This window comes from Bubalus bubalis, chromosome 7, assembly GCF_019923935.1.
Source record: "Bubalus bubalis isolate 160015118507 breed Murrah chromosome 7, NDDB_SH_1, whole genome shotgun sequence".
Taxonomy (NCBI): domain Eukaryota; kingdom Metazoa; phylum Chordata; class Mammalia; order Artiodactyla; family Bovidae; genus Bubalus; species Bubalus bubalis.
In genome coordinates this window covers 110,953,304-110,979,251 of record NC_059163.1, presented here as the reverse complement: position 1 = coordinate 110,979,251, position 25,948 = coordinate 110,953,304, and the positions used below count along the sequence as shown (strand labels likewise).

Genomic DNA, 25,948 nt, shown 5'->3' with positions numbered 1-25,948 from the left:
ACAACGGACTGGTTGGAAATTGGCAAAGGAATACGTCAAAGCTTTATATTATCATCCTGCTTATTTAACTTATATGCAGAGTACATCATGGGAAATGCCAGGTTGGATCAATCACAAGCAGGAATCAAGATTGCCAGGAGAAATATCAATAACCTCAGATATGCAGATGACACCATTCTAACGGCAGAAAGTGAAGATGAACTAAAGAGCCTCTCGATAAAGATGAAAGAGGAGAGTGAAAAAGCTGGCTTAAAACTCAGCATTCAAAAAATTAAGATCATGGCATCTGGTTCTTTCACTTCATGGCAAACAGGAAAATAATGGAAACAGTGACACACGTTATTTCCTTGGGTTCCAACATCACTGCAGATGGTGACTGCAGCCATGAAATTAAAAGATGGTGGCTCCTTGGAAGAAAAGCTATGACAAACCTAGACAACATATTCAAAAGCAGAGACATCATTTTGCCAATAAAGGTCTATCTAGTCAAAGGAATGGTTTTTCCAGTAGTCATGTATGGATGTGAGAGCTGGACCATAAAGAAGGCTGAGCACTGAAGAATTGGTGCTTTTGAACTGTGGTGTTGGAGAAGACTCTTGAGAGTCCCTTGGATTGCAAGGAGATCTAACTAATCAATCCTAAAGAAAATCAACCCGGAATGTTCATTGGAAAGACTGATGTTGAAGCTCCAATACTTTGGCCACCTAGTAAAGAGCCAACTCACTAGAAAAGACCCTGATGCTGGGAAAGATTGAAGGCAGGGGGATAAGGGGACAACAGAGGATGAGATGGTTGGACGGCATCACCAACTCAATGGACATGAGTTTGAGCAAACTCCAGGGGATAGGGAGAGACAGAAAAGCCTGGCATGCTGTAGTCCATGGGGTCTCAAAGATTCAGACATGACTGAGCGACTGAACAATAACAACTGAGAGCATCACTGAAGCTGAGCCTCTTACAATTACATGAGAAGTTGCTGAAGGACTCAATGTTGACCATTCTATGGTCATTCGGCATTTGAAGCAAACTGGAAAGATGGAAAAGCTCGATAAGCTGGTGCCTTATGAGCTGACCGAAAATCAAAAGAATTGTCATTTTGAAGTGTTCTCTTTTCTTATTCTACACGACAACAGTGAACCATTTCTCGATTGGATTGTGACATGCAATGAAAAGTGGATTTTATATGACAACTGGCAACAACCAGCTCAGTGGTTGGATCAAGAAGAAGCTCCAAAGCCCTTCCCAAGGCCGAACTTGTACCAAAAAAGATCATGGTCACTGGTGGTTTGCTGCTGTTCTGATCCACTACAGCTTTGTGAATCCCAGCGAAACCACTACATCTGAGAAGTATGCTCAGCAAATCGATGAGATACACTGAAAACTGCAATGCCCGCAGCTGACACTGGTCAACAGAAAGGGCCCAGTTCTTCTGCACAACAACTCCCCACTGCAAGTTGGACAAGTAACACTTCAGAAGTTGAAGAAATTGGTCTATGAAGTTTTACCTTGTCCGCCATATTCACCTGACCTTTCGCCAACCAACTACCACTTCTTCAAGCATCTTGACAACTTTCTGCAGCGAAAATGCTTCCACAACCAGCAGGATGCAGAAAATGATTTCCAAGAGTTCACAGAATCATGGATTTTTATGCTACAGGAATAAACAAACTTATTTCCCATTGGCAAAAACGTGTTGATTGTAATGGTTCCTATTTTGATTAATAAAGATGTCCTTGAGCCTAGTTATAATGATTTAAAATTCACAGTCCTAAACTGCAATCACATTTGCACCATCCTAATATAAATGTCCTCAAGGGTAATCCATATTGTGCATGTGTCAAAAGTTCCTTCCTTTTTAAAGGCTGAATAATACTCCACTGTAAGGGTATTCTGCACTTTGTTTATCCATAACTCACTGTTGAACATTTAACTCATTGACGGACATTATCTTCTACCTCTTGGCTATTGTGAATAATACTACTATGACTATGAGGGCAGAAACAGCACTTTTGGGTCTTACTTCCAGTTCTTTTGAGTATATACCCAGAAATGGAACTACTGGGTCATATGGTAATTCTAAGTTTAATTTTTTGAGGACTCACCATAACTAATTTCAATAGTGGCTGTACTATTTTACATTTCAACCAGGAATGCACAAGTGTTTCAGTGTCTTGTCATCTTCAGCAATACTGGCTATTAGTATTTTTTTATAGTAGCCATCCTATGGGTATGAAGTGGTATCTCACTGTAGATTTGATCTGCATTTTGCTGATGATTGGGGGCTTCCCTGATAGCTCAGTTGGTAAAGAATCTGCTTGCAATGCAGGAGACCCCAGTTCGATTCCTGGGTTGGGAAGATCCACTGGAAAAGGGAAAGGCTACCCACTTCAGTATTCTTGGGCTTCCCTTGTGGCTCAGCTGGTAAAGAATCTGCCTGCAATGAGAGAAACCTGGGTTCAGTCCTTGGGTTAGGAAGATTCCCTGGAGAAGGGAAAGACTACTCACTCCAATATTCTGGCCTGGAGAATTCCATGGACTTGATAGTCCATGGGGTTGCAAAGAGTCGGACACAACTGAGCGACTTTCACTTTTACTTTGCTGATGATTAATGTTGTGGAGCAGCTTTTCATGTGATGATTGGCCATTTGTATATGTTCTTCGGAGAAATGACTATTCAAGTCTTTAACCCATTTTCTAATTTGGTTATTTTTGTTGCTGAGTTTTAAGAGTTCTCTATCTGTTCTAGATATTAATTCCTTATCAGATACATGATTTGCAAATATTTCCTCCCATTTTGTGAGTTGGCTTTTTATTCTGTTGACAGTGTGGTTTTTTAAATCACAAAATTAAAAAAATTTAAAGGAGTCCAATTTGTCAATTTTTTTCCTTTTTCCTGTGCCTTTGGTGTTGCATCTAAGAAATCATTGCCAAATTCAATGTCACATAGCTTTTGGCCAATGTTTTCTTCTAAGAATTGTATAGTTTTAACTTTTACATGTAGATCTTTGATCTACTTTGAATTAATTTTTGTACATAGTGTTAGGTAAGGGTTCAACTTGATGCTTTTGCGTGTAGATATTCAGTTTTCTCAGGACTATTTTTTTTTGAAAAGACTGCTATATGGCACTTTTTGAAAATATGAAAAAACAGCCCTCTTGAGACTCAGGGTCTTGGCCAGTGAGATCCTGGCATCTCTAATGAGTTCCACATACTTCATACTATAAAGATAGTATTATCAAAGCACAGAAAAATAACAAATGCTGACAAGAATGTGAAAAAACAGTACTCTTGTGTATTACTAGTGGAAATGTGCTTAAGGTGGTAAAATTTATATTATGTGTATTTTATCACAATTAAAAACTTTTAAACTGTTAAAATGGCAGATTTTATTTCTATTTTACCACCAAGAAAAAAAGGAAAAAGCTCCATAAGCAGAGGTGATGTACCTCAATTTAGAGATACTGTTCTAGTCAAAAAGGACAAGGAAAAAACAATTTTAAGTATACAGTTATCTGGGTCTAAAGCACCCAAAATACCTAGCTGACTTTATCATCTTGGGTGAAACATCAAGCAGATAATTAAACAAACAACCTGCTTATTTGTTCTACCTTCTAGTTAGTAACCTGAAATAGGCTTATGAACAAATACAATGTCTGGTAATACACTTCTCCAAGTTATCACATCAGATAATAATGATAATTTTAAGCATTATATTATGCTTAGAAAAATAAACTATTAACAATTTAATAAATATTACCACATACACCGTCCCCCCCTACAAAATCACAAACACAGAAATTCTAGCACAAGGTGCTGGAAAGTAACCCCCCTGAAGCTGTCTGTTGTTGTTTAGTCACTAAGTTGTGTTTGAACTGTTTGTTTTTTTTTTTTTTGCAACCCCATGGACTGTAGCCTACCAGGCTCCTATGTGGGTTGCCATTTCCTTCTCCAGGGGTTCATCTTGACCTGGGGATCAAACCCATGTATTCTGCATTGGCAGGGAGATTCTTTATCATGATCAACCCAGGAAGCCCAATAATAAGAGATTTTCACCTTAAAATGATAATTTAGAAAACATGTATTATGCTTAAGGAGAAAAGTAAATGATTAAAAATTTAATAAATGTTACTCCCCCAAATCACAAACATTGAAATTCTAGCACAGCACAAGTTGTTTGGAAAAGTAAGCCCCCAGAAGCTATTAAAGGTGAGTCAGAAAGAATTTTTCTGCATATCAAGATAAGAGTGGTATAATTTTCAGATCTCATCCAGTGTCTATTTAAATCTGAATTTATCCAAAGCTAAATTTTTTTCTTCAACATAAATTCTGCAGTTAGAAGACTTTCATAAAATTGATGCTTCCTGGAATCTAGGAATAAAAACAAAATCCTAAATATTGCATTTGTGTACCAAACAACTAGTTTAGAAATAAATCTAGCTGATGTTCCTGATTCAGGAAAACAAGAAAACATCTGAAATTCTGAAACTGACCCTAAGCAATTCCAAACCTGCTAAAATAGTAATTTAGCTTCAATTTGCACCATGAGTATTAAAACTAGGGCTGAAATAGATAACAACTGTTAATTTAAGGGTTTCAGTGAAGCACAATATGAGAAGGGGAGAGCAGAGGAGGATCAAGATGCTAAAAAACAAGTATTAGGTAAGTGAGGAGCCAACATTTAGAGGCCAGGTGAGCTGTTTAGATCCCACCGCATAAGACTGATTATAGGTATGCAGTCTTTGAAGCATATAGTCAGGATTTTGCTAAGGTACAGGCAAAGATGGGTTCTAGGTATGTGCATAATCCAGGAATTTGTAAAAAAGAAGGAATTCATGGGTCAAAGTTGGGTGGGATGGGATGAAGACAGGACCTGACCATAGCTCCTAAGGAAGGTGAAGGCAGTGAAGGGAGATGTAAGCAGGTACAGATGAGGAGGAACAGAAAGCAGAGATCAAGCACTCTACTCCTAGTGGAAATGACCAGAGAAATCAACACCTGGGCTTGTGGACGCTGAAGACTTCGATAAATAGAACTACCAACAGATCCCAATCAGATCTGACTGGACATTACCAAAAGAATTCAAACAACAGGCTGCCTGTGGCCCAGAGAACATCTACTCCAAGTTGCTTTCACACTAATCTGAGCAGTTGAGGTAAGGGTTCCTTTTCTGGGATTCCAGCCTAGACTAGGAAATAAGTCAGGGTATGGGCGTCTTTGCCAAGTATGTTCTGTACCTTTAGTGTACAGGTCTGTGTTTATTTTGCAGCAAACCCTTCACTAAGGGTTTGGCATAGACTGTCCCTTTCTTTCACTTCCTTAATCACTTCAACAGGGCAGGTAATCTCTAATAAGCACCTGGGGAACAATGACACCTACTGTTTGAGCTACTGTAGCTGCAATTAAAAAAAAAAAATGACTGCAGATGGTGACTGCAACCATGAAATTAAAACACTCTGGCTCCTTGAAAGGAAAGCTATGACAAACTTAGACAGTATATTGAAAAGCAGAGACATCATTTTGCCAACAAAGGTCCATATAGTAAAAGCTATGGTTTTTCTGGTAGTCACGTATGGATTTGAGAGTTGGACCATAAAGAAGGCTCAGTGTTGAAGAACTGATGCTTTCAAACTGTGATGCTAGAGAAGAGTCGTGTGAGTCCCTTCCTTGGACTGCAAGGAGATCAAACCAGTCAATCCTAAAGGAAATAAATCCTGAATACTCATTGAAAGGACTGATGCTGAAGCTCCAATACTTTGGCTACGTGATGCAAAGTGCTGACTCACTGGAAAAGACACTGATGCTGGGAAAGACTGAAGGCAGGAGGAGAAGGGGGCAGCAGAGGATGAGATGGTTATATAGCATCAATTCAATGGACATGAATTTGAGCAAACTCGAGGGGACACTGAAGGACAGAGGAGCCTGGCGTGCTACAGTCTATGGGGTCACAAAGAGTCAGACAGGACTTAGCAAGCGAATAACAAGCTGCAATAAACTTGCCACATGGGACAGTGACAGGTGTAGATTTGTAGCTACTATTTCTTTCTTTTGCAAAAAAGGACAAATGGTTCTATGGTGAGTTAGGTTAGGCTGGAGAAGTACTGGAGTTAGACAAGACAATTCTTATCAGAGAAAATTATTAACCCAGAATGAGAATATCTGAGTGTATGTCTATTTATAAAAGCCCTACCTTACTCAAGAAAGGCTTGAAGACAATGGAAATGTCCAGTAGATTAACAAGTGGTTTAGCCATGATTGTTAGAAGAGCAATTGCAGAAACTGCAGTTCTACAAGGTGAAAGGTAGAGCACGGTAACAAATGAAATGGCCCCTCTCGTTCTCCGTCCCTGTATTCCACCTCCTTCCCCCAGCCACAGGGAAGTCCTGGAACCTCCATTAGAGCACCACAGCCTCTCACTCTGCTCTTCATTTCTACTCTAGATTCTCTCTCGTTGTAGATAATGCATCTTGTGTCCACTGCAATGGCTGGACGCCAATCTAATCTCTTGTATCTGAGCTCCTTTATGGATCATCTATTCTCCTTCCTCTGAAATAGGAGGCCTGCTTTGCCCTTATCTTCCCTCTGTTCTGACCTGGTCTACCTGAAGACTGCCCACTCCCAAACTTGCAGCCACTGAGATTTGCTGTTCTACTTCATGTTAGACATTTCAGAACAAACCACCAAATGGAATAGCCTACCATTAAATACCCATCCCCACTACCAGGCTGCTTGTGGTTGAACCAATTTTTGGTGAATACACATCTTAGATGTATCTCATCTCTTGATTTGGCCTTTTCCTCCTCTGAAAAAGCTGACCAATCAATACTGTTGATATACAATATTTAATATTCAATATCCCTAGCCAGGGAAGACACCATTTTGCAACTACCAATCATGTTTTACTTCTTAAAGGCACAGAAAAAATTATTTTGGATTTAAAAGAGCCAATTTTGATTTTCAACATGTTAACAAATCTTTATGAAATTCATTAGTCATACAATTATGCCCCTTTCCTAACACTGCAGCAAAGGAATTATAATAAAGTGGAGAGAAAGGAATGGAAAACAGGATGCTAGAAAAATTTATTTAAATATATTTAAAACATTTAAGCATTCATTTGCTCTTACTTGAGGTAGTACCAAAAAAAGTGCACAGATTTATAAATTAAATTATCAGTGGACATGTTAATGGTTCTAGTCCAAAAATCTAGAAGAACCTAATCATAATGAACAATCACATAACACTTTTTCTACTTGAATTCTGCATGCTAGAATAACCCAGGAAAAGTCAAGCTCAAACCAGCCATGAAAATAATTTGGAAAAAAAGATTCATGTTTTATCAACAGATTCTTCCTGCTTCATGTCAAGTAGGCAAAAAACAATCTAAATTAGCTTGGACCAATCTAATTCTTATATAATTTCTAAGATTACCATGTAATACTTTTCAGCAAAGGAAGCTACATTTGAAAATCTTAATTTTGGGCCAAATAATTGCTAGTTTTGCATTTATGAAGCATCTCCACTTAGTTTAAATTCCCCTCATGTGACAAGAATGGCTGTTGGTAACGTTTCCTTTTTCTACAACTTTACCTGGACTGTAAATGTGGGCAGTATGCATGTCCCCCCACCACTTCCATCATATTCTAGTTTTTATTACTCTTAATATTCAAAGGCCAAATAGGGTCTATCATGAGTTCAGTAAATATGTTAACTTTCTTTACATTCTTTTGCTTTCATTCTGGCAGTACAGAATTTCTTTTTCAAGAGTACAGTATTACTCTAGGTAATTACAAAACTTACACTATAAAACACAATAATATGTATCTGAAGACTTATGATTTTTATAAGCCCATTTTCCCCACCTTTTTAAGAGTGGTAAAAAATAAAATTCAATGCTATGCAAAACACAGATTGATGCTACCCAGAGTAATAAAAGTAAGACAGATCAGAGAATAGTTCTCATTAGTCATCAGGATCTGGTGCTACAGTCTTCTGTACTGTGTAGAACTTAATTTCCATTAATATGCGATAATCATTTGCTTGATATTACTGTGTGTATTTACATAATGAATACTAGCATCCCTGTGTACCCAGCAACATCCTCATGGGTTTATAGCAATTGCACAGTCAAGATAGCTTATAAACCAGAATGTGCTGGTTTGGCTGGCAGGAAACCAGAATGAATCAAATGGACCACCATGCTGTTTCAAACTGATATCCCAAATGTTCCCTCTCTTGCCACAAAGTGACTACACAACATGCTTCAAGTCTCTAAAGGGCAGAACACTACTATAAACCAGTTCCTTGGTCAAGCCTGATGTCCTACGACACATTTCAGAACTATGATGGTTGAATTAAAATCTAACTCTAAGACTATTGCAACAAATCAGATTTAAAAACAAACAAAATATGGATGTCATATCCTTACACTTTTTAAAAAGTAGAATTCAAAATTGAGGAAAAGTTAAAGAAAACTTCAGCAATTTAAACTTGAATTTATAGTCATATTTTTTTCAAATATATTTTCTAAGCCTTTGAATTAGGTAGGTAGTGAGGAAAGAAATGCAAAAGTAAGAAAAACCTGGCTCTAGGTCATTACCTAAATGAGGTGGTTCACTGATAATCACATCAATACAAAAACTTTTTAGTATGTAGGGAAGTGATCTCATCTAACATCTACTTTGATATAAACTTACCTGTTTCAAGAGTTATCATTCTGACTTTGTGAACTTTAAAAAATAATCCCGAACTCCATGAACTTGCTGAATATTAGTTTCATACTTTACTACCATATAAAATGATCCGACATCACCCAAGACTATTTCAGCAAGTGAGCCTTAGAGACCTCCCTACTTGCATATATGTGTGGAACAGAGTTTTTAAAATTTAGATTACAGCCTCATCATTAGGCAGACTTTAAAATTAAAATGGCTACTTTGACATCTTTGAATTTAAAACCAAATATCTTATTTTAGTCTTTTCAACTATGTTAAAACTTTTTTAAGATTTCTTAAACAAAAGAGAGAAAAATATAGCATGAACATTATGGTAAGGGATTCTAATAAGCTTAGTCTGGCTATAGGACAGAATATTCTATTGAAAAGAATTAATGTAGACAAAACCAAAGAATTCTTAACCCTCCCCCAATTCCCTGTAACAGACCAATAAAAATCAAATAAATACCTCAAATAGAAAGGTGACATAGGTCTTTCATCTTCCTGCGAACTAAAAGGAAAATGAAATTTGAATTAATTTCTGTTAACATCATAACATCTCAATTTTACTAAAACTCTATTCCCCCTATCAAAAATTTTGTTTTGACACATTTAATCTCACCATGGAGTAAAGTTAGTAGAGTACACTCTACCTTGGACCCAGCCAAGACCAATTACTTCTTCAAGGGAGATCAAGAGAGGTTTCTTTCAAGATTAGCCTAAGGCAAAAGTAATTTACATCATACTTTCAAGAGGAAGTGTTTAACTACCTTATTCTAAAAGCCCAAGCCCATATATTATACAAACTCTTAAAATGATTACATACTCAATTATCTCAATACAGTTAATTACAGCTCATTAACATGATATGAAAATAAGAAAGAGTCAACAAAATATTCCTAAGTGTATGATGCTCTAGCAATGCCCAGGCACCAGTACACAACACTCTTGCTCTTTGCCTTCTGCAGCTACACCCAAGGTATTAATGAAGGTAAGTAACAAGAAAGGACACAAATGAAACTACTATAAAAACAGTTTAATTTCCTCAAACACCACAGAAACAACATGAAGCTTAATGAAAAGTATTTAATTAAAAATATAAAAGTATACTACAGTGAAATATTTTTCCTTTCTTTTACCTGCTTTTCTCTTTTGATAAATGACCTCAAAACAAATAATGAGTCTCTCCCCTTCAGGTCTACTAGAGTGGACTTTGAACTTTTTTGATTATGCACTTATGCAAAATTTGCTTTTAAGTAGCCATTCCCCTGGATATATGACTAGGTATCTATGTTAAATGTGTTCAACATTAAACAGAAAAAAGTATAAATGTATTAGCTAGTTAATCCAATCCAATTAATCTTCTTGTACCCTTGTCACTGATGAAAAGAGAAAAGTTTTCTTCATAATGTTACCTTGGCAATCACCAAAAATCTTATTACAAGTTGTAGTATAACAGAGACACACACACACAAATCTTATTACAAGTTATAGTGAAACACATACACACACACACACACACACACCCATCAACCCTGCCCTGGAAGTAGAAACGGTCTGGCTACAAGACGACATATAAAAAATGACATTATTTTTTCACTCTCTCATGATTTTGATTTCCAATGTCAATATCACTTAGGAATCTTAGTGTTTATCTTGTCAAAGATTTTGCTGTTTGTAATTGATTGTGCCAGTTCTTCTCAAGTGAAAGGTAAATGGATAGATCAGCTTTGTTCTTGACTCGAGTATGGATGGGCTGAGGGCAAGGCTTGATGAGTTACAGGCACTAACACCTGGGAAACCTCCAGGTGTCTTGGGAAGAAACCCCTGGAGCCGTGCTTTACAGGAGTGATAACTTTAAGCCAGACCAGCACAAGGGGCTTACATATTTGACATCAAAATAGTCCTTGAAAACACTTAACAAATTATAAACATGTTAGAATTGGGTTTGTTTCCTAACCAAGGGTTTGGTGTCAAAAACAGTAAGTATAACTGACACTATGCAAAAGATAGGAACATGTGAGCAGTGTACTAAATACATTTTTGCCCAGAACAGATTCTTAACTCTAACATGCAACAAATATTAAAGAAAATTAACAAAGTTTCTCTAGTAAACATTCAGTTAACAATAGGGATGGTTTTCTTAAAATTCAGAAGTGCCTTGGGAGATAATTTAATGATGCAGAGTTCTGAACATAGCTGTTCATGTGCTTTGGCCAATATTTTGTGTGCATGCACGAAAATGTCCTTGTAGTCAACAGAGGCAATCAAAATCAAATTTCTTCCTTTACATCTTCTCTTCTTCACACATCTCTTCATCAGTGAGGCACTATTTTGTGCTTAACATTAATTATCTCATGTAAATCCTCACAAAAACTTCCCTGGTACTTGCCCCTCTCTTGAGAACAGCAGGCTCAGAGCAGGCACATAACTTATCCAGGTCACACAGCTGCTGCTGCTAAGTCGCTTCAGTTGTGTCCAACTCTGTGTGACCCCATAGACAGCAGCCCACCAGGTTCCCCAGACCCCGGGATTCTCCAGGCAAGAACACTGGAGTGGGTTGCCATTTCCTTCTCCAATGCATGAAAGTGAAAAGTGAAAGTGAAGTTGCTCAGTCATGTCCGACTATAAGCGACCCCATGGACTGCAGCCCACCAGGCTCCTCTGTCCATGGGATGGTCCAGACAAGAGTACTGGAGTGCGGCGCCATTGCCTTCTCCCAGGTCACACGGCTAGTGAAGTGCAAACAATAAACATACTTTTTGTTGTTCACTGCCTTGCCTTCAATTTTAGTCTATCAAAATATGATGGGATGAATGTCCTCATTCTGGCACAATATCTTGTGGACTTTATAAGCCCCATGCCATGCTTCTGATTATAGCAACTCTACACCAACCTTAGTCAAAAGTCCACTCATAATGCTTTATGCCTGATAGCACGTACAAGGTGATTAATTTATTAAAATGTATTGGCACTATGTCAAGAATGCCTCTTGACAGAAACATGAGTTTTTAAATCATGAGCAAATATATTTTAAATTATTTTTTTGGAGTATAATTGCTTTACAATGTTGTACCCCTGTTTGTATTTCCTTCCCATTTAGGTCACCACAGTGCTTCCCTGGTGGCTCAGTTGGTAAAAAGTGTCGGCCTGCAATGCAGGAGATCTAAGTTTGATCCCTGGGCCGGGAAGATCTAGAGAAAGAAATGGCAGTCTACTCCAGAATTCTTGCTTGGAAAATTCAATGGACAAAGGAGCCTGGCAGGCTACGGTCCATGGGTTCGCAAGACTGAGCGACTAAACCTACCGAGGTCACCACAGAGCACTGAGTGCAGTTCCCTGTTCTATACACTACTTTCTCGTTAGTTATCTATTTTATACATAGCAGTGTACATATATCAATACCAATCTCCTAATTCACCCCCCCTTTCCCTGCCCCATCCCATCCATATGTCTGCTCCCTACATTCACGTCTCTCCTTATTTTTTCAGGCTGCATTTGCACAAGGTAAATTTGTCAATGAAAGACAAAATCAGAAATCCTTAATTTGGATATGTCCTTAAATTTGAGCAGTGTTTAAGCACTGTTATTTAAATGAAATGAACCAGACTCAGTATTAACTCAGTATTAGATTTGCTTAGTCAGTAGCAGTCAATGGGACAGCAATCTATGCACAGTACCCAAGAATAAAAATAAAATTTGAAAAGAAAATGAGGAAAATAATTAATTTTGATAGTTAATTAGCCTATTTCTATTTTCCCTTTCATAAAAGTAATGTAATCTTGACTACAGTATAAATTCTGAAACAACTAAAGCATTGATTTCAGATAAAGTCTATTAATTCTAAAAATCAATTTTATGCACAGATTTTAAAAGCAAGTTCAAGGAAAAATGGCCAAGGACAATTCTTCCAATTGAACAGAGAATATAAATTTTTCCAGAAAATTTACACATTGAAATGTAAAACATTTGAAAAGATCACCATTTCTACCTCTGTGCAAAAGGAATATTGGACTATTATTATATGTCCTCAGCCACCTATTTATAGTTATTTATGCCTGTTGCTAGCTTTACATCAATCTCAGGCATGTCCAGTGACGTTGAGTTGTAATTTTTTGCCTAAATTTTAAATTGAGATTTAATTCAGACGTACTTTCAATTTTTAAAAATAAGCACATGTACTGTGAATGAAAAGGGGAGTGTGTGTCATGAAATGAAGCCAATGACAAACTGTAACAACTTGGAATTCATTCAATTTCTTCCTTGGTTACTAGTAAAAACGCCATGTTTTAATTATTTCTTGTTTGCTGACTCTGAATAATAGCCAAGTTTAAGCAGCCAATTGCTTTGCTTTTTTAAAAAATTCAAATACATTGAGAGATTTGAGCAATCATCTCATGTTCATCAGGCCATTGAGTGCTTAATGTCCTTAGACATGTGGTGTTATATTCTCTCACAACAGCTGCCTGTGGGAAGAACATTTATCAAATAGACCCAAGTAATAGTCCAAATCTAAGAAGCTACAGCTGAGAAGGGCAATAACAAAGATAGAAGGGTTTTAGTGGGGGCCTATCTAACGTACCTTTTTTACATTTAATTTTTAGTTTATCTTGGAGTATAATTGACTTACATTATGTTGTGTAAGTTTCAGGTGTACAGTAAAGTGATTCATTTACACATATACATATATCCTTTCTTTTTCAGATTCTTTCCCATAAAGATCATTACAAAATATGGAGTAGAGTTTCCTGTGCTATACTAACTTACCTTTTGATGTGACTCAAGATTAGTAAATGCACATAAATGGATGACACGTAGATTTACAATCTCTTCCTGAGCTGCACTCATTTCTAAACTGAAGCCACAGAGTGCAATGCCTATCGATTTAATTACACAGCAAGCTAACTGAAACTGCGAAAAGCGTGGTGCTTTCTATGCCTAAGAAAAACCAAGTACTGTTGGGAGAATTCCCAGACTGAGGTATTCAGAATGGACCCTCAATTAGTGGATCAAACCACCATTCCATTCAATTCCCTTTTGAACTGTCACGATAAATGTTCCAATTAGTCCAACTTACTAATTGGTTAATGTGGCTGGCTACCCCCAAAATTAACATAATCTGCATATTTAGCTACACACTTTAACTACATTTTCAAATGATTTGAGCTAGACGAAACAGTTTGTAAGTGTTCCTTGGGTATTGAAAAGTACAGCAAAATAGGTAAGGATTAGTTCCATTCATTGAAAAACCAGAAAAAAAAATATCTACTGGGGCTTAAAAAACGCAAATAGCCAAAGGAGGAGAAAAAGGGAGTGACAAGTGAAAAGACAAAATTAAAAGTATTAAATAAACATTTTCTCTGGAATTCAGGTTTTCCCCTCCTGTTGCAACAAATGTGCTAAATGGAAGAATTTTCTTAGGTGAAATTTCTTCAAGGATAATGAGGTGAGTGAAAATTAGCACATTTTCTTTCCTTCCTTCTTCTGCAAAAAATAAAGTGTCATACTTGAGCCTTTTTGATTTATCCACAGTGTCAGGCATTAACATTTATAACCCCCCATTTATAGCATTTATAACCCCCCATTTATAGCATTTATAACCCCCCATTTATAGCATTTATAACCCTCCATTTGGGGTGTGATGGAGCAGCTGGTGTTCTGCCGCTCAGATTTTTGGTTCCGTTCCATTCAGGAACACAGTAGGAAACATTCTCCTTGTTACTTTTGGAAAACAAACGTCAAGAGTTTTCAGATCAACTTTTGGCCAACTGTTTGCCCCTGTAAGTACAGGGGGAGATTTTTGTAGATATATGTATAGTTCTTTATTATAAACCCAAGCAACTTCGCTTCCAGTTTTATTATTTGTATGCTGTTAACTAAGAAAGCAACACCTAGCCGCCAGGAGAAATAAAAACAAACCACTTAACTTCAAGAGCAAATAGGTTTTTCCTGACCAATGGGTAAATGCAAAGAGCTGAAACTGTTAATGTTCACAAGACTAGAAATTTTAGCTAACACGAAGAGGTATTGTGCTTTGGAAGCAAAACAAACAAAAGGCTTCCAAAAATTTGCAACCTTCCGCCCAGTAAGATAGGGAAATAAGTCAATTCTTTTCTTGATTGCTTAGTACAAATTTGAAATATATTGTTTGGGGCTGAATAGTATCTCCTCAAAAAGTTTCCCCTAACCCCAAGAAACTCAGGATACGATCATGTTTGAAAATAGTCTTTACAGAGATGATCAAGTTAAAGTTACCGTAATGGGCTCTAAGTCATATAACCAGCACCTTTCTGGAGCAGACAGAGGTGGGTACACACAGGTAGCACCCCACGTGAACACTGGAATTGTGTTGCCACCAACCAAAAACTCCTGGAAGTAAGGAGAGGGGCCAGGGACAACTCATTTCCCAGTGTCATTTGAGGGAGCCCAGCCCTGCCAACACGTTAATTCGGGATTTCTGGCCTCTAGAACAGTGAGACAATAAATTTCTGTTATTCTCAGCTACCTTGTTTGTGGTGGTTTCTCACAGCCGTGCTAGGAAACTAACAATTCTACTAAAAATATGTTCCCCCCCAAATCCAGAAAAAAGAACCTGCCTAACAAAAGTGTCTCCATCTTACACATAAGTTGTACTCTGGAATTTCATCTGTAAGAATGCTAAGACTAGAATCTATTTCCCACACTGACATGGGGATTTGACTTCCAGGCCTGTACTAACCTCTCATTCAAATAAAGTATCCTCAATAAGCACTCCAGAGTCAGTGTTCTGAAAAACTCTGGCCACGATCCAGTTAGAAACACATTTTACTTTGTGACAGTGCACAGATACGTAAAAGAGACACACATTTCATAGCATTAATTCTTACTTTGCATGTTTTCTATTTTGTCATATTTCACTTATATAGAATTATATAAAACACGCTAGTCACAATCCGCTAAATTGGTTTTATGACCACCAAAAGGTCATGACCCACAGTTGAAAAATGCTACGCTAAAAACACACCTCCCTGGCTTGAGGTATAATTAATACACAATGAATGATGCTGAAGTAAGATCTACATTCTCATAGGACAGACAGCAAACACTCTTCTCTTCTCTGCCCCACTGTCAGAATCAGCTCTGGGCCAAAAGTACAGATTTTGTTGAGACTGGATCACAGAGAAAATCAGAGAGAAAGCAGGTCCGGATACACCTAGCAATACAGATGTGAGAAAGTCATTCTAGGTGAGCATGGAGGAGCTGATAGAGGATTTCCAGGTCTCTTCAATATTCTTTTGCTGCTTATACCACAGGATGGTGTCAAGAAGGAGACTCAGGGACCCATGGTCTTTTTTGATTTCGCCTTCCTTACTGACCTGGGCTTCCCAGGTTGCGCTAGTGTAAAGCATCTACCTGCCAATGCAGAAGATGCAAGAGATGTGAGTTCAATTCCTTGGTTGGAAAGATCCCCTGGGGTAGGAAATGGCTACCCACTCCAGTATTCTTGCCTAGAAAATTCCATGGGCAGAGGAGCCTGGTGGTCTACAGTCCATGGGGTCGAAAAGAGTCAGATACAACTGAGAGCTTCTAGAGATTACTAATGACCGTGGCATTCTTTATCACCTATATTCTGTCTCTTCGATTCAAAGAACTAGTATACTTGGAAGGAACTAGGGAGCATCTTACTTTATTTCTGTCCCTCTACCCAGCTAGTTCTGTCCCTGGATGCCCTTCTAATGAACACTGTTCAATCTCTAGGGAACTGGAGGGGACTGGTGAGGGTGTGTGCCTGTCAGCAACAGGATGTAAAGCTTTTAAGCAGGGAGGGGTGGGGCTGCTTTACCTTCTGTCTCTTTTGCATCTTTTCCTACAGTGAGAATGTCAAAAGGAAACTATTACTACCTGTGGACTGGCTAACACAGCCGAGAGTCTCACACCGCACTTTACAGGGGATCCTGGCTGGAGATGTGTTTAGAAGTCACCAGACAGAGTCCTCATTCCTGTTATAATAATTTCAGTTGCATTAACAGCCAACTGCTCTCCTTAAAAAAAAAATCCCTCACCCCCACTCGTGGTCAGTCACCAAACTGCACTGATTCTATCTCAAAAAGAGACACATCTCTTGAATCTGACCTTTCCTTTCCATTTCCACTGCTTTAGTCCATCACAGTGGCAATACTCATTTTCCCCTGCCACCCAGACCAGTTTATCCTTAATACTCCCATCAGATTTATCTTCCTAACCTGAAAGCCTCTCCTGTTTCCTCTTTGTCTTTGGGGTGAAGTCCAGATGTCCGAACCTGGCACACAAGGACAGCGAGCTTCCATCAACCTCGCGCTGCACTTTCGTAACCCTGTCTGTACGTGCTGTTCCCTCTGTCTTGAATGCTTCCGGCACTTCTCTCTCTGTCTGGTAAATACTTCATCTCTCAGCTCAAATGTCATCTAATCTGGGAGGCCATCTCCATCACCCTGGAGAGGGGAGCGGCTTCTCCATGCAGGTTCCCAGACACTCTGTCCACAGCCATAAACCAGTGCCCAGCACATGATGCCAGAATTCCAGTTTGGAAGCTGGCCTCACTTCCTGGACTGGTCTTTATCTTTGTCCCCTGCAGCACCTAGCAAGGTACCCAGAACATTCTGGGTGTTCCATCAGTGGCTGAGGAATAAAATCAGCATCACTCAGACCATGCTGAGTGCTGACACGACCATGTGATTATGCATTTTGAAAACATACACCGTTTATAATTTGTAAAATTAAGTTTCCCAACTGGATGCATGCTCAGATAGCTGTATGTTGATTATTTTAAGTTATCTTGTTCCCTGTTATTTCAAACTTAATGGAACTGCAACTGTGCCATGGGCTTTCTCCCACCCTTATTTAGAGAATTTATTTTCTCCCACTGCACAGTTAGAGGTGGGAGTGCTGCCATTGTGCCAGTAATGTAAACACTGTCCTTTCTGTAGGGTACTGTGAACCCAGAAAAGGATATGTTCGGGCAAAGCAATGTTTGAATACGGGCTTGCCACATACTCTATCTGTTTGTTCTGGCTTGAGAGCAGGAAAAGAAAATTTTTTCACTTCATTGCAAAGCCAAAGCTTTGTGTGGAGCTTAAAGAAATTTTTGGTTTAGTCACAAAACTGTTTTCAAGGCAGCTGGAAGCTTTCATTTGTCTCTGAGATTCTTGTTCAGCAAAGTGCTGTTTATCATTATTATAGATATAGCAAGATCGCCTTCGGGAGGCAGCAATTTAGAATGTAATATACAGTAAGTTTTTTTTTTTTTTGTGGGTTGATATTAATGGATAAGAGAATATTTTTAGAACATTAACAAATACATTGAAATATTTCCTAATCTTTGGCTCTGAAACAAAAGCAAAGGAATAGGTGGTACCTGCAAAAGGGAATAGTAAACTTTTTTTTTTTTTTACTAAGTTCTTTGAATTATTACCCTGGTAGCTCAGACAGTAAAGAATCTGCCTGCAGTGCAGGAGACCTGGGTTCAATCCCTGGGTTGGGAAGATCCCTTGGAGAAGGGAATGGCTACCCACTCTAGTATTATTGCCTGGAGAATCCCAAGGACAGAGGAACCTGGCAGGCTACAGCCCATGGGGTTGCAAAGAGTCAGACACAACTTAGCAACTAACACTTTCACTTTACAACCATTCTTAATGGTTTGCTATAACAAGGTGCCACAGATTGGGTGGCTTCAACAACAGAAACACTGACTTCTCACATTTCCAGAGATTGGAAGTCTGAGATAAGGGTGCCAGCATGGTCAGGTTCTGCTGTGAGCTCTCTCTGGCTTGCAGACTGCCATCTTCTTGCTGTACCTCCACCTGGATGGAGTTGGTGGATGGGGAGATTGTGCTCTGGTACCTTTATCTCCTTGTAAGGGCACAATCCTATCATGGGAGCTCCACCTCGATGAGCTCATGCAAACCTAATTATTCCCAAAGGTCCCACTTTAACATACCATCACACTAGGGACTAAAGCTCCAGTATATGAATTTGAATAGTTTTATCATTTACAAAGAACTATAATATTCTTAGGAGATCCAACCAGTCCATTCTGAAGGAGATCAGCCCTGGGATTTCTTTGGAAGGACTGATGCTAAAGCTGAAACTCCAGTACTTTGGCCACCTCATGCGAAGAGTTGACTCATTGGAAAAGACTCTGATGCTGGGAGGGATTGGGGGCAAGAGGAGAAGGGGACGACAGAGGATGAGATGGCTGGATGACATCACTGACTCGATGGACGTGAGTCTCAGTGAACTCCGGGAGTTGGTGATGGACAGGGAGGCCTGGCGTGCTGCGATTCATGGGGTCCCAAAGAGTCGGACACGACTGAGCGACTGATCTGATCTGATCTGATAATATTCTTTAACTACAAAATTTCCCCTCGAAGTAAGTATGTTAGGCATTATCACCCGCACTTCATAGGTAAAGAAAATGACTTGCCCAAATTCACATGGCTAACTCACTGTCAGCATCTGGATATCTGGATATGTTTCTTGACAGCAAGTGTACTATCTTTTCATTGCTTTCCCCACTGTTTTCTGCTGACTCTCTAATACCTCTCCTTTTCCCCCCAGTAGTGTAGATAGGGTGATCCCTGTAAAATTTAAGAATAACCGTCACTTTAATTCACACCAGCTTCTTTGTTTGGGGTAAACAGCAAATATTTAGACTTCAGATCCACTGCAACCATCCCATGACAGCAGAGCCCATGGAGGTCTTCCTTGTCCGCACGCATTCTCATTACTACCAAACACAGACCACACTGGTGAGGAAATCAAAGTTCAGACACGCAACCCCGGAAGGGTTAACCCAGACTTGAGGTAAGGCAGCTTTTAACTCCCTCTGAGACTGAGGTGGGTCATAGAAGGGAAGGTTGGGGAGGTTGAGTGCTATCAACGTGCAAACAAGTTTGGAATAGCATGCGTTTTCAGATAAATTAACCTAAGGCATCACCACCACAAACAGTAGAGGGCTCTCTAACATCACACAGGAGATTCAAAAGCTGGCCCATTATTGCCGGGGTTGTTCCTTGGTTAAGTCTCCCATCATCCCCATGTTACCAATGTTTACTTGCTTGCAAAAGAATATTCCAAAAACCAATACTTAGAAAGGCCAGATGGATTCTGTTGATAAGAGGTTCAGAGAAATTTTCCCATGCTGGATCACTAATATATGTTAATTAATACTGTTGCTATAAATCTTCTTAAAGAGCCATTGCCATTTGCAATTTGGTATATTTCACCATCATGAAATAAATATTCAATAATGTATACTGAATATCATAATTTGCTTGATGAAGTAATGAAAAGAGAGTTATACTGACATTACTGATTTCAGTTTCCCACTTTTATAAATAAATCAAATGGAAAAAGGGATGTGAAAGCAGATGACAATGCATTAAAATCAAAGGAATCTAGATTAGTCATTAGTGCACTTAACTTCATCTTCCATCATTAGTTTTTGTGGCCATAAGATGAGTTAGTGACTATCTGAAAGTTAATCTAGCAAATCAAAATACTACTGTGAAGTTGAGAGCTTTGTCATGGACATAAGAGTGAGTCAAGACTATTTCTTGGCCTATTGAAACCTTCTACATATAAAATGGAATCCTCACCTACAGATCCACAATATCCAAGGAAAAAAAATACAATGGAATATGAATCAGGAAAGGTGCTTGAGGTATAAGTAAAGTCTAGAGTCTAATAAACTATCTCTTTAGTGATAGAAAGTAAATTTGTTGTTGTTTAGTCGCTAAGTCTTGTCTGATTCTTTTGCGACTCCATGGACTGTAGCCTTCCAGGCTCCTCTGTCCAGAAGATTTTCCAGGCAAGAATACTGAAGTGGATTGCCACTTCTTTCTCCAGGGGATCCTCCCAGACAAGGAACTGAACTCGCATCTCCTGCACTGGTAGGCGAATTCTTTACCACTGAGCCCACCAGGTAAACCCGGAAGGTAAATTTAGTACCTGAGAAAAAACTTGTTTCAATTCTTTATATAGTTTCTCTACTTAATTCTGATATTATTCTATTTCCTTAGAAGCACTTTTTTAGCTGTCAAGAATATCAATACAATGCTATAGAGCACAAATATTTTAGTATTTCTAAAAATAACTAGAATAATTTAACCATCTCAATAGATGTATTATAAGATCTATCATTAGTTTAAGTCATTTTGAAGTGAACTTTAAGAACTGAGTTCTTTACAGAGGATCAAATTTTAAACATTCAGCCTTTGTAGTTTTTCTGAAAATGGTAAGTTTCAACATAGTCACTTCCATCCTGGAGAAAGTCTGCAAATTATGTTAAGTTATAAACAGATAGTAAAATACATTAAAGGGAACCAAAGTATTTTACTTCATTCTTAGCTTTCAATCTGTTATTCTCATCTTAGTTACTGATTAGCAGTAACAAATTTATCTTCTATATACTTTCACAACATGCTAAGAAAGGCTAAAAAGTCACTCATGGGAATTATAAGCTAAGTAGACATTGGGGTACAAACACGCCCTCTAAAAAGATCATACACTTATATGAGGTTACATAAAACATAGGGTAGTATTATCCATGCAGGCACATCTCTATTATCATGTTAATTATAATGTCCATTACCCAATTCACCACATGTATTGTAATTGTCTGGTAATGTGTCTGTGTCCTCACTAGCATGTGAGCTCTCTGAAGCAGAACTGTGTCTTCATTCTCTTAGTATCACTGGCAATACAGAGTGGTATTCAGTCATAAAGAAAACATTAAAAAACACTGTAAGTATCTTTTGTTTTAATATGTAACACTGACCGTCTAGTAAATGAAAACATCAATTAAGACAAAGACACTTCGCATAAGGTCCTGATATTCAATATGTTATTTGGGGATGTTGAGTAGTATAGTGTTAGCATCTTATATATACCTGCTGTCAATGGCTTTATATAAGTTATAATCATTAACTAGAGTTTAGATCAGTGTTTCTCTGAGTGTGTGGACCATTTGTACCATATTTACTTTCAGGAAGCTTGTTAAAAATGTCGATACTTCCCTGTCACACCCAGATTCAGATTCAGTATCAGGAAGACACTGATTTTAAAATAAGTTCCCCAGGTAATTCTCATGCAGCTAAAGTATGAGAAGCACTGGGCTCTCTGCTCAATACAAACATGGGTGAGCATGAGTTTCTCTTAACTGGTATTTAAAGTTATTCTTTCCCTCATCCACTGTTAATTCAGTTTCTAGCCCCTCAGTGTTCTTAAACAGAATGGAGCAATGCATTCAGCCCACAATGCAAGACTCTGCAACTTTCCTGCTCCAGGCAGGCTAACAGTGGGGGTGGCTGGCAACAGTCACCTCTACTAGACATCACAGAAATCCTTAGCCAAAGACACTGTATTGGGCTTGGAAGAAGCAATTATGTGTAGGAACCAGAAAGCTTTCTACATAAGCGCACAAGCCTACCTGTTCCTTGCCTTCAAGAGGTGTTTGATCACAGGCAGGCACAGGCTGAAGTGAGGATTGCAAGGTAACCAAATTAAATCCGCAGACATAGGGAGACAGTGAATACAGTGATCAGCAATCTTGAATGCAAATTCACATTATTCCTCTTACATAGGTTTATTTATAAGGACTAATAATTAATAAGGACTAAGGACTAATAATTTTGGAAGAAATTACGCTGATTCTATTTTAGCTTTCATCAACTTAATTCCCTAAACAATATTTTAGCAGAATACAGATCTATTTTCTTAACAGTTATTATATCATTGTGCAGCTTATTACAGAGTTCAGTTCTAGAAAGGGTGTGCTTAAGACACTTAAGAACTGACACCATTATAAGAAAAAATAAGCCCCCAGCTTTAAAGCTGGAGACTACATCAAGAGTCCAAAAAGTGTACATTAGTTTGTAGTCTTCTTGCAAGTTTCAAATGCATGGCACTTCCCACTGAATTAATATAGACAAATTTCAGATCTATCCATCAGTCACTTTCTGCTCCCCTGGGTTATCAATTTTAGAAAAGGAATCCCAGGGACATCCGCGTCAAGTTCCATTACAGTGCAGGTGTCATTACAGCGAAAGAAAAACAATTATCCCATTTCATCTCACGGGGTACATCTGCAGGAACCATCTTGCAAATGAACACTCAACTTTGGTTTGCCTTATTTTCATATTACAACATGACCGTCTGGTAAAATGGTTTTTAAAAAAGAAATTCATTTTTTGTATAGGTTTTCCTCTTATGGATAAACCGTATTTACTACGTGACTTTTAAAATCACTTTCATTAATAAAACTCTCTATAGTTTTCTTAGAGGAAGCATTTACATAGAATCAAATGCCACGGCATGTACAGCAGTTGTAGCTGAAATAGTATAACATGATTGGCAAAAGAAATTCTAAAAATCCTAAAACATGACCTTGGGCAACTGAGGATTTACCCCAAGCCTCATCTTCTAGTCATGAAACTGGAGGGCTAGACTCCTTCACCTCAGAGGTGACTTTCAGCTTCAACATTCCGAGACATCTTATTCACTTAATTTACCAACAGTGATCTTTTTTGACATGGCTTTTGTTTAAATTTACTTTTCTCTGCTTTAGTATAACTCCTCCACCCCACCCCCCAATCCATATTACAATCATTAATGAACAAAACAGAGCCTTGTGCTCAATCATTCTTACAGAGCAGTTTGGTTTGCTTGTTTAAAGGTGTCATCTGTGTAATAAACCTATCTAGAATTATTCATGGGGAAATAATATCCTTAGCATCTATGTCCATGTATTATAAAGTACTTATTGATAGAAAATCCTTGTCTAGATATAAAATTCAATGCAGAGGGCTCCTAAAATGCATTTTTAAAAGGTCTCTCCCCTTGTCGCCATCCTTCAAAATGAGATTAGAGCTCACCACAGCTTCATAACATCACTTAGAAACTCATTCAGTTTCTAATTCAGTTTTATTTTAAACCTGCTCAATATATTCTTCAGTTTCTGTTTTTCTTCAGATGTCAAAGCTATTTTCTTATATTTATTTTTATTCTTCTTCACCAAACAGTGAAGAAGATCAGAAGTTGGGCGTAAGTGTCAGCATAAGAAGCAATATGTTTACATTTTTCTGGTCTTGAGTTTGCAGCAGATTACTGAAAGATGCCAAGTATCGGCAAAGTTATATAGTTTTACACCACTCAGAAAATACGGAAGAAAAACCCCAAACAGGAAAGAATACTACCTTTGCAGAGGCATGATTTCACAAGCCATCCTTGTCTGTAAATTAGCAAGGGACCCTCACAACTCTCTCTTCCGCGCCTAGTGGGGGCGTCTGTGCAGGGACCGGGTGCTCACAGCGGCTGGGCCAGGCTGGGGGCGGGAGGTTGCGCCTCACCGCCGGAGAAGCGGCTTGCTCTGCAGTCCGCCAGCGTCCCGCTGCTCTCTGCCTCCAAACTTCTTCAAGCAGTGCTATTCGATCGCTGCCTCTCTTACATTTCCACTGCAGTCCACTTTGACCTTTGTTCCAGGGAAGCAGCTGAACCACCCAGCCAATCAGAGGAGCAGCTGCTGGAGGGCTTAAAGGCGCTGCTTCTTCTGCGGTGGCTGCTGCTCCTCCCCTGGCTCCTCAGCGGGCTTGCCTAATTCTGGTAACACGAAACTTTCCTCGGAGCCCTTCCACAGACGGGCTTGTCAGTCTGGGGAAACAACCAATAACTGCGGCAAGAGCAGAGTCCCTTGACTGCTCAGTACTGAGACTGCCAACAAGGAAATCCATTTGTCAAGGAAAGACACTGCCTCTGAAACTGAAGGTTTCTGTGACAGAAGGCATAAGCTGCCTCTTTTCTTCTTAAAAAAGAACAAAGAAAAAAAATCAAACCACTAACACTGAAAGGCGTGATACTCTTCCAGAAGGCACGCAGGCACTCTTCTAGACCCCTGCCCTACCCATATTTATTTCCTGCTGATGTTTACATTGCGGTGGCTACTAGTCACTGGTGACATCTCCCAAGGCACGTAGCTCTCATTTCTGGGGAGAACACACGTCCTAAGACTGACTGCTCAGGGTCTCAAGGGATCAATGTGACTATTTCCCATGGAAATATTTCAACTTATTATTTTTGCATTTTATCCTTATAAAATTGAATGTGTTTATTTAAATACCCATTTTCCTCTAAGAATATCACCAGCATATTTTTGGTAGGTTGGTTATTTATTGATTTTTTTTTTTTTTTACAGGTAACACCAAATCAACTTCTCATAAGGGCTGCTAAATGCCTGTTAGTTACCTAACTTTCCCTTATTTTCCTCCTCAGTGGGGAATACTAATGTGTTGTTTTAGGAACATAACTGTTAATCCATAGGTTTCAAATACTGCAGAACAAATCTAGAAATATATTTTATTAAGCTTTCCTTCACAGCATAGGACTTGCTGAGAGTTACAACAAAGCCCAGAGCATCACTTTTAGTACAAGGGCAGAGGGCCAGAGTCCACAACATTGAGAAACAGAGGGGGCTTGTATGACCAAAAATGTATCCTTCTCCCCTGTAGTTTTCCCCAGATTTCTTACAGATCACTCATAATTCTGAATTTAGAACACAAAGCCCTACTGTAAGCATCCACTCTCCTTTGCTATACCTACTAATAAAAATATTCACTGTCCGACTAAATACTCTATCATATTTATGATGATGGATTAGTCATCCTAAAAGTTATATTCAGACATTATGATAGAATCAATAACTAAAATCAGCCATTTAAAACAATGGAAGTTTTAAGTGTTTTAAAGTAAATTCAGAACTTACTTTTATTGAAGGTATCAGTACAGTGTTTTGATTCTAGACTTAGAAATTCTAACCATTCTCCAGTAACAATAACCTTGTTTTATGTATTTCTTAAGTTTTTTACCTTTCAAAAATGCATCTCTGTATCTTGCTTAACACTTCATTTCTGGAGATAGGAAATCACTGTTACATATCATGATATCATTTCACTGATGAGTAAACTTGGTACTAGAAAATGAAGCAATTTGGAAACTTCACATGGAAAGTTAGTGGCAGAACAGAAACTGGTTTCAGGATTGCTCAGGTCTGCTTCAGATCTCTTCTGTACAGCATAGTGCTTAGTCTATTCTACATGAGTTTTTAAAATATTTCATAGATTCTTGAAAATAAATAAAAGTGTGGATTTGTCCTGTTGTGCTTTTGTTAAAAAAATATTTCATAGGATAATATATTTTTAGAAATAGTTAAAATTCAAGTGATAGAA

General features: G+C 38.4%; 1 protein-coding gene across 16 annotated transcripts in view; it reads right to left on the bottom strand.

Moving 5' to 3' along the window:
* Positions 1–25,948, bottom strand: part of FAM13A (family with sequence similarity 13 member A) — a 333,264-nt gene that overhangs the window by 77,794 nt on the left and 229,522 nt on the right. For 6 of the 16 annotated variants that reach the window (XM_044946341.2, XM_044946346.2, XM_044946337.2 and 3 more), the window contains 2 exons: positions 22,159–22,203; positions 9,181–9,222 (listed from right to left, as the gene is read on the bottom strand). The exons of 2 other annotated variants lie outside the window; for them this stretch is intronic. In XM_044946341.2, the coding sequence (XP_044802276.2) occupies positions 9,181–9,222; positions 22,159–22,203 (87 nt within the window). Of the gene's footprint in view, positions 1–9,180; positions 9,223–22,158; positions 22,204–23,923; positions 24,604–25,948 lie in introns of those variants that run through there. 8 more of the 16 variants (XM_044946340.2, XM_044946339.2, XM_006053639.4 and 5 more) reach the window with 5 other exon arrangements.